The sequence below is a fragment of the Oreochromis aureus genome, linkage group 19 (genome assembly GCF_013358895.1).
Source record: "Oreochromis aureus strain Israel breed Guangdong linkage group 19, ZZ_aureus, whole genome shotgun sequence".
In the NCBI taxonomy this organism is placed as follows: Eukaryota; Metazoa; Chordata; class Actinopteri; order Cichliformes; family Cichlidae; genus Oreochromis; species Oreochromis aureus.
The window spans coordinates 13,172,155-13,181,931 of NC_052960.1; the positions used below are offsets into that span (position 1 = coordinate 13,172,155).

The window sequence follows — 9,777 nt, forward strand, 5'->3', positions numbered from 1 at the left end:
AAAACGCCAACTTGTATCTCAGTGAGTCCACTGAGATACATGTTGAGTACAAAACATACATGGGAGTACAAAACACTCATAGCCCAACTATTCCATCAAGTTGCAGAGGAGTTGACTTATCAAGCAAAACACGAATGTTTCATTTCAGCACTGACTTAATATGTATCAGCGCGATAACGACAGCGATGCCCTTTACTGTTTTTCCCTTCCCGTGTGCATTGCCAACAGAAGAAAAATGACCACTCTCAATCACATCTTTTATTTGTAAGGCACCAGAGACGCTTCCTTACTGCTAAAAGGTTGATTCATTCTCAGAGTACACAGTTGCTTGTTTACATCTTATTTTTGTTTGTTTTTTTTGTCCCGGGTATTTTGAAATGAGACTGTGTTTGTAGACACATTTAACAGTTTTTCATTTGCACAGAAAAAAAGGATAAAACATTTACAAATCTAGAAAACAAAGTTAAGTGTTACAGCCTACTGAGAGAGAATGAATGGAAGAGAAAACAGGAGAAAAAAAAACGACAGGATATACAACATTGTGCCTCTCGTAGCGTAGGCTTGTAATGCACGCGTACAACAACGAAGTCCTCCATGATACACACACATTAAAAAGCAGCTTTGAAACATACAAAAATGCTTTAAAAAATATGTATATTGATATATTCATATGTATACAAATTGGCCCTTCACAGCAAAACAAACACACATACCATTCACATGTCTGAGTTTTGCCAAGGGAGGATTTCTACAGAGGCTGACATCAGTATAAAGAGTGCTAATGATTAAATGATCTGTTCTTGCACTCGATATATTGAAGTCAGATCTCCAGGGAGGGAGATACTCCAGCTCCCCAACACTTGCACAGACAGGAAGAAGAAAAACAAAAGGAGCAATGAGCCACAACTTAAGTGCTTTTCAAATTAAAACAGAGGGAAAAGGGTTATGCTTGGACATTAAAAGCTGGGTTATCAAAGCTCTGGAAAGCACTCACATTACAGGGGAGGGACAGCTGACACACCTGCAGTGTACCTGTGGTCAGCATACAATCATAAAAACGAAAAGAGAGGAAAGCAATAATGTGACTGACTAAGAAAGACACACCTGGGCCTCTTTCCATGCTTTTTATAACCCATAATAAATCACTGGAAGAGCACTGCTGCCCTCTGCTGCCTAAAAAAATGAACATTTCTCAGCCAGAAACTTGAGCTGTTCACCAGTTTCATACCACATACCAACTGCAAACATTATGCATACAAGTTTTGATATAGGAGATCACAAAAATGGGAAATTAGGCAACACGCATATAACCTCCTGGGTGTGGGTAGCATTGTCGAAAACGGTCATCTTCATTTTCTGAGATGTCACTTGAGTCATTTCCCTATTATTATCGGTTAAAGTTGAAAACATCTGTGAGCAGCTGCTCCTTTTCAGATATAACAACATAAAAATCCAACAGTCTGCTTTCTGCTTTTACCTCTAGGCCTGAACCTACACTACTAAACTAGCAGGTTTGGAGTTGTTAAGTGTGTGTAGCCTGGATCTTATTTACTAAAGATTAATTTTACTGTTATTGTTTAACACTGAGCAACTTTTAGTCTAAATTAGTCTAATATGGCTAAACTACCAAAGAATGCCTCCTGATGTTTAGTACATCAATACACTACATTTAAAACATATTATAATAATTGTAAGCCACTTCAAATTACATTCACCAGCCACCTTATTAGGTACACCTTGCTAGTATTAGGTTGGAATACCTTTCAGAACATTTGTCATAGATTTAACAAAAAGCTGCAAACTTTGCTCACAGATTATGATCCACATCGACATGACAGCACCACACAACTGCTGCACCTCCATGACATCCCAAAATGCTCTATTGGATTGAGATCTGGTTTCTCTGGAGGGCGTTTGAATAAAGTAAACGCACTGTACTCTGGGAAAATCCTAGTAGAACAGCAGTTTTGGAAATACTCAGTTCAGCCTGTCTGACACCAACAGCCATGGCACGTTCATGGTCACCATTCTGATGCTCAGTTTGACCTTTGTGTGACTGGTTTGTACCTAATGAAGTGGTCAGCTGAACTGCTGTTCTTTAACACTGCAGATCCAATTCATTTTAATTATGCTTCTTTCAACAATAACATTTTGATATCTTAATAATCTATATTAATGAATGAGTCAAATGGTTAATTGCTATTTGTACATAACATCCTTATTTATATTAAAGGTGTTAAAGCTATTCATACCTATACTGCTCAACTTATCTTCAATAATAATAATAATAATAATAATAATAATAATGAAAGTGAATTACTGCTCTGTTCAATAATCACATTTGTCAGAATTCAAACAAAACTGGGAGGAAATGACTGATTATACGTGGGAGCTGATCACAGGTAGAAAAAGCCGAAAACAAAATCTCGCCACATCTGCATGATGGTAACAAAGCTAAGAGAAGTCACTCTCATTAGTACAAAAACAGCATATTTAATTTTTTTGCATATTACCTACATGAAAAGCTTGCTACCCATAGTGTATAATGAAGACAGTAAGTATGTGGTTGGAATACAGCTTATGTTTCAAAATGCTGAGAATGTCAGGTTCCTGTAGTCACAGATAAAAAGAAAGGTGGTACTTAACGCAATCTCAGCTGAAACTAAAAAGCTCTGCTAACCTATAAAAACACAACGCTTGGCTATATGTCAAAACCACGCTGTTTTAACATTTAGATCCTATTTTGGGATCAATTTTGTGGACCCGCGGGGGGAAAGGGCAGGAACAAAGGGGGGTGTGAAGGAGAACACAAAAGGTGCTTAAAAGTAAAGTTAAAGTGTTTTCTTCTTTCCAATCACATTCACTCGAACACACAGGAATCTTTATGGTTTTATAAGAACCTGTCTCAGTTTACAAAAACAAGATGAGTTTTTTTTTTTTTTTTTTCCAGAGCATCTATTCTTATCATTTAAAGACGCGGGGTCCATGATCTTATGTCAATGGTCCACATCCCATGTGGAGCTCACAGGAGCAGCTAGGCCTACCTACCACAAATTAACTTCCAAGCTGGCTATTTTACTATTTGTACAAACTAAAGATCTTTCTGAAATAAAAAAAACTTGATTTATGTGGGACTAATGCACACAGCTCTGTTAATGCATCCAATGGTTGGGAATAATGAAGAACATAACACTTAACAGAGTAAATTAATGGAATTACTGACAAAACTGCTCCAGTCAACATTTTGGAAAAAGATGATTTAATTTTAGCAAGTCGTGAGCAACAGTGAAGCAGTATGTGAGGAGTGGAGTTGTTAAAACTGCTTTTTATGACTGGCAGACTGCACTGAGACTCAATCAGAGGGACTACAGAGGACGTGGAAATGAACACTAAACAGATCTTATAACAAAAAGGAGGAAGAAAAAATAAATCTGACAGTTATCTACCAGGGTACTGCTATTGTGTTTCCTTCTTAGCTCTCTCTCCAAATGGGAAAACAATTATCTCGATTAAGCCTAACAACAGCGGCTTGCACTAAAAAATAAAAATAAAAATAAAAAAAACCCCAAACATCTATTAAAGTCTAGAAGCCTGAACCAAGTCTATTACCACTAAATAATAAGAACATTTACTCTCAGCCATTCAGGAGTTTCATCTTCAGCACTTACAAAAGTTTAAGCTCGGTCCTTTTGCTAATCATCCTTGCAATTACTCTTCTACATTGACACTCAGTAGACAGGCCTCCAGACTTACATCAATCTCCATTTACAGTTATGGTTCACCCTTTCCTTTTTTTGTGACATTTATTACACCCCATACCATCCCTCTCCAAACCTCCTCGCTCTGTCTGCACTAGTCTGACTTGTCTCCATCGTCCCCTCTAGGCGCTCTCTCCGCGACATCTCTGGCCTTGTCCTCCTTCGCTACCGGGGGCTGGCCGTGGGAGTAGTTGGCCAGGATGGAGGAGAGGGACAGCAGGCCGGAGCTGGAGGAGACGGCGGGCAGAGTGGGTGGGGTGAGGCCCAGGGGAAGCGGGGCTACTGGCAAAGCCAGGCCCTGAAGCTGGGACAGGTGTTGCACCTGAAGCTGTTGCTGCAAAAACAACACATTAGATAATATAAGTTTAACATCTGTAAAAAAAGAAGTGTGAACACTATTAAACTAGTGTGATCAGTTATCACACTTGCAGCACAAACTCCAAGCAAGCAGGACTGTGGTGATCATTATGCTAAAGAAACCCAGTGTGGCATTTTATCTCTGTTTCATATCTCTATTTCTCCAAATTTGCAGAAGGCAAACCACACCACACCATTTATTCTCTTGCTATTAATACGGTTAAACAGAAGTGACACAAAAACAACAATGTGGTAAATGTTGTTTGCACAGCCAATAGAAACATGACAATTAGAAATAAGTATTCACAGACAAATTTCCATCTATGAGGGAGCAAAACGGGCCCATCCCCAGTCAAAATTACCTAACCAGCATGCTACGAAGCAACATCTGGTGGACATTACAAATGACAAACTCACCCGTATGATGGAGTTCATCTCAGGAGGTGTGACCTGCTTGGCTCTTTCAATAGCGCCCATGACTTGTTGTTGATGCTAAAACAAAGATCACAAGTTCAGAGACAAATTTGCACAAAAAAGCTTGGACAAAAACAGTCAGGCACGTAAGATTTCCTCTTTAAAACATAAAGTTGGAGTAAAAAAAAAAAAAAAATGAAATCTTTCTCATCAACATTATGAGAACATACACTCATCAACCACTTTGTTCCACACACTAGTTAAACTGCTTGCTAATACAGCCAATCACAAGGCAGCATTGGGCATTTAGTTATGTAGACATGACCAAGACGACCTGCTCGAGTTCAAACTGAGCATCATATTGAGAAAAAAAGGCGACTTAAGTGACTCTGAACTTGAGCGTGGTTGTCGGTCTGAGTATTTCAAAAACTGCTGATCTACTGGGATTCTCCCAAACAATCATCTCTAGGGTTTACGGAGAATGGTCATAAAAAAAGAGAAAATATCTAGTGAGCAGCAGTTCTCTGGGCCAAAATGCCTTGTTGATGCCAGAGAAGAATGATCAGACTGTTTCCAGATGGGTCCAATCTGGTACTCTCAACGTGTACCAAATAAAAGGGCCAGTGGGTGTAAAGTTTAAGTAAAAGGTGAATCGTTACCTCCTGTGACAGGTAAGGCAGCACCTGAGCACAGATCCCATTTAGTCTCTTCACTATTTCAGCCTACAAAAGAAAAAGAAGAAAAACAAAGATGGTCAGACCAACACACAAAGAATGATGGATTACTAGACGGATGGATGAATGAAGACGATGATTACCTGTTTGTGCATTTCAATGTTCAGCCCGTAGGACATTTCATAGTACTACAGTGCACAGAGGATGACAAATAAAAGAATTAGAATACGCCTACGCAAAGACACATGTACACACACAACAACCCTTTTTGATTAATTACCCTCTCTTTCATGTATGTACTTTATACTCTATTTTGAGATATGTAGCCATTTTTTATCTGTGCCTCATCATGCGGTAAGTAAACCTGAGGATTTCTGTGCAGCTATTGCGACACTATGAGACTGTGTGGGAGATTTAAAAACTAAATAAGCAGCATACCACAGAAATGAGTTACCACACTTACCATGATATAGTGACGCTGCATCTCTGACTTTTCAGAAGCCAGCTTATCACACTCCAGCTTCAAACTGGGTAAGAAGAATAGAAATATAATATGAGAAAGAGCAGCTCGAAAGCAAATGTATGTATTCATCCTGTCTGGGGATAACTGCACTTTGGGGGAATTATACTAATTCCACAACTTGTCTTGTTTACTCTGAGCTAAGCTGACGGCCTGCTGGCTTAAGCTTCATGTTTAGAGTACAGACATGAGAATTATATCAATCCTCTCATCTACTTTCCAGCAAAAAAAGGGCATTCAGCATTTACTGTAATATGAAACCATTTGTTTAAATATCCTTACAATAATAAAATGAACATTCATTAAATATATTTTATTTACTGGATAGCCATATCCAGGACAAATTCATTTTGTTTCACCAAAATCTAGGAGGAGCAGCGGTTCTGAAAACAGAAACGTGCCTATAAAATGACAAAAATGACTTTGAGGTTAGTTTGAGTGAAGAAAGTAAGTTCACTAAAAGCTGACTGACATTACAGGAGGTGAGGAAAGTCCAGCTCAAAATGAAAGCATTTCTGAATAATTAGGTGCCTTAAATAAGGCTATTTCACAAAAGACAGTAACAACAAAACACTGCAGGAAGAAAGTGTGTGACTTTTATTAGAGATTAAATTAGGTGTGTATGGATGCGTTAAATGAATACCTGTGGTACTGTGCTTGGAGGAACTGGAACTCATCCTTGATGCGGTCACAGGAATCAGAGGTGGTGAACTTGAGAGGTTGGCTGGACTGAGAGGATGCCTAAGAAACACAACAAGATATCTGGTTTATTTTCAGCTTCGAGAAGACGACTTAGAAATTCTCCTACTTTATCGTGCACCAGATGCAAATCCTAAGGTTTAAAAAAAAAAAGGGAAAAAAAGGAGTTTGTTGTGCTTTCTACTTTCTAGTAAGAAAAAAAGATATCATCATCCTTTACATGAACATATGAGAGCTCCCTGCTGCAGAGCATGTGTGTTTTAATGAAGGTTTGTTTAGGTTTGTTTGAAAGCAGCAGTTTGACCTTGCAGATTAACCCTTTGAGAGGATAGCTAAAAGAAAGCTCAGACTAAACCGTACTATGTACACACAGACATGTGTCCTACGATGTACATATGTCTGTGTGCACATCATAAAATGAGATAAAGAAAGCAGCTAGGTGTTTGATTAACAGCACACAACTGTGAATTGTCTACAGACAGCCACAGCTGTCTTAAAGGTACGGATATGAAACATCTGTTGGGGCCACAAAATGTCTTGATTGAGGAAATGTGTTTACAGAAGTGTGTCCATGCTGACCATATGTGAGAGGTATTTAGAGGCTGCATTAGAAGTCCGGTTATGTATAGACTACACTTAAACCAACAGTCCAAAGCTGTAATCCATGGTTTATCTGGTTCTCTAAACCTCATTACTCTCTAAATAAGTGGCACAAGAGCAAGAGGTTTCCAGCTGGATTATGGGATTGAAGAGAGAGGCCCGATGCACCCGGTTACACGGAGATCACAGAAATCACAACTCTGCACGAATGCAACCAGTTTCAGGTGTGCAAAAGTGAAGAGATGAAACTGGCTAGATCGGAAATGGGTTGGCTTGCAGTAGCAATGAAATGATCAGCATTAGCCCAACCTGTAGACATGAAACAATTAGTCAATTCACTGATTGAGCTACATTTTTTTGAATTTGGAAAAATGGAAAAGCTCCAAACGTATGAGAATGTGTAATGGTAATTGAAGGAATCACTAGGTGGGTCTGGAGAAGTTAAACAGAAGCACAGCATGCAAGTGGTTCCACGGTCACGTTCAGAGAGGAAAGACATATGACACAGCCCCCTCACCCCACCTCAGAAAGAGGAACAGCAAACAGCAGTCACATGTTGAAACTAGCCAACAATCATGCACATGTTCTTTTTTGGAACAGAACTTGGCATATAAACATATATGAGGTTTTATGCCAGCTTTCTTAATTCGTACTTGTTTCACATTCACTAATAGCTATTGCTAACTATTAGTGAAAGTAGACATATTTGTCTACATTTAATATACAATTAAAAATATAATTGAATAAAATGATTTGAAACTAACTGAATTTAGATTTTGTTTAAACAAAAATGCCAGGCACACTCTGGTTTGAATTTCTCCAGTATCTTTGTTTCTAAATAAAATCTGCTCCCACCTGATTTTTTTTTTTTTTACAGTAACTTTAGCATATTTAATGAATTCATGCATAATTTTACATTCATACTTTGAATATTTTCAGAGTTACAGAATATCAAAGTACATAGGAGTTCATTTGATTTGCTTCACGTTTCCAGCATTTGAGCCCTGAGAACCTCCAAAGCACTCAGAAGCTTTGGAGCCTTCAGTGCTTCTCTAAGAATTTCTCTTTTTCATAATGCCAAGCCCTTATCTGTCAACCTGCTTCTATCATCAGACCGTGAACAATGACTGAAGATCTTAGTATCGGATACTTGTCATTTCTACAGGGTCAGGACAATGACTGTCACAGAATGCCTAGATGAATATCTTCATTCTCTTCTTTTCATATCTAAAACTGCACATCATAATAGGCAGTGGTCACATACTGATCAGTGATACCTTTAACATTTCTGCTGTTTACGCAATAATGTTGCTCATGTGGACAATGGCTGTACATTCTTTTCAGGATATTAGCTTTCATGTACTTCAGAAGGGCTTAATAGTGCCTTAAAAATGATAACTTATTTTAACCAATCTGTACGCACTTCAGGGGGTTTAACTCAGAAAATATCCAGAGTATGAAAGTAAGATTTTGCATGGCTTCAATAGAGGTTATTGAACAAACACAGGCACACAAAATCAGCTGATCCTGAGGAGGGTCAGGTGGGACATATTTTTTTGTAAGAGTATGACTCTACACAACAAGTAATGTGCCATTTGATCTAGAAAATAATCAGTACATTTGTAAATAATCACACTTTTATGTACTCACACATTTATGCACTTATTGTTAATATTATTGTACTAATACGAATGCTAGCAATTGATCGTTTTAAATTAAAGTGTTAATTCCCAAAAGTCGCCGATAAACAAAGTCCTATAATAGCTGACAAATGTTCAGTGAAATCCAGCCCAATTTTTGCAACATTTAAAGTATATTTTCTCAAAATGAATGCATGCTTAGATGTGCGTTGTGGTTTGCTGCAAGTAGCAAAGGAGGTGTTAAAACCGTCTAAACAATGCACAACATCACTCCAACTTTCTCGGTCTTAAGTGAAGCTAGCTAACGATAGACTGTGTCTGCACATAAGTGAGCCGTATAGCTCGCCATTTGTTCGAGGTAAAGAGCTAAGCTGCCACAGTGCCTGCACTGTGACGATGACAGCTACCTGCAGGAAGCAGCGATATGTATCAGCTGTGCGTTGCTAGCTAGCGTTAGCTTAGTTTCCACCCGGGGAGAAGTTCAACCGGCCAACTTACCGAGTGCCTCGATTGAGGAAACATCATGTCAGCAGTGTGTTTCGCCGCCTTTCCTCTGTCTAATCGAACTACCAGGCTAGCTGGCTAAGCTAACGTTTCCCCAGATGTTATTAAATGACTGGAGACGCTATTCGCACTTTGTACTCTGTCATCCTTTAAAATAACGTTAGCTAACGTCAAAGCAGCAGGAGCCTTAGGTCGTCTTCTGGTCTTTGAAGTCAAAAAAACTCCGATACTTCCGAGGAGGAATATGTTAACAAAAATAAAAGGTTCTTCAAAGCAACATCAGGCGTTTTTGAGTTTTGTTTTTCTTTATTTGGAATAACGCTAATGCTACTCCTCCCCGGGGAAACCCTGGATGTTGACACATGAGCCCCTGACTTTCCTCTGCTTTGAAGAGAAGAGCAGCATCACGCGGAAAACAAAGTGAGCCGCGGAGGAGCGGGCGCCCCGTGTGACACAGAGCTGAACTGACCGGCTCGCCGCTGCAGCCAGGGCCGGAGACAGGGAGGCTGGGGCCGGAAAATAAGGTCTTTGACTGGGGACTGGATTACTAAAAGGGCTCCCTAAAAGTCACAATTTGTCTATGTTTGTGTCAATATATTTTTTTTTTATTA

The 9,777-nt window shown here is 39.1% G+C and overlaps 1 protein-coding gene across 1 annotated transcript; it reads right to left on the reverse strand.

The window, feature by feature from the left end:
• Positions 1-243: 243 nt before the first annotated feature.
• On the reverse strand, positions 244-9,562 carry LOC116318008 (TLE family member 5-like). Its single transcript, XM_031736907.2, has 7 exons — positions 9,161-9,562; positions 6,367-6,464; positions 5,667-5,730; positions 5,347-5,391; positions 5,189-5,251; positions 4,533-4,607; positions 244-4,092 (listed from the first exon to the last, which is right to left on the reverse strand). Exons 1-7 carry the CDS (start codon positions 9,185-9,187, stop codon positions 3,853-3,855), a joined length of 612 nt encoding a protein of 203 aa, XP_031592767.1. The 5' UTR covers positions 9,188-9,562; the 3' UTR covers positions 244-3,852.
• Positions 9,563-9,777: the final 215 nt, after the last annotated feature.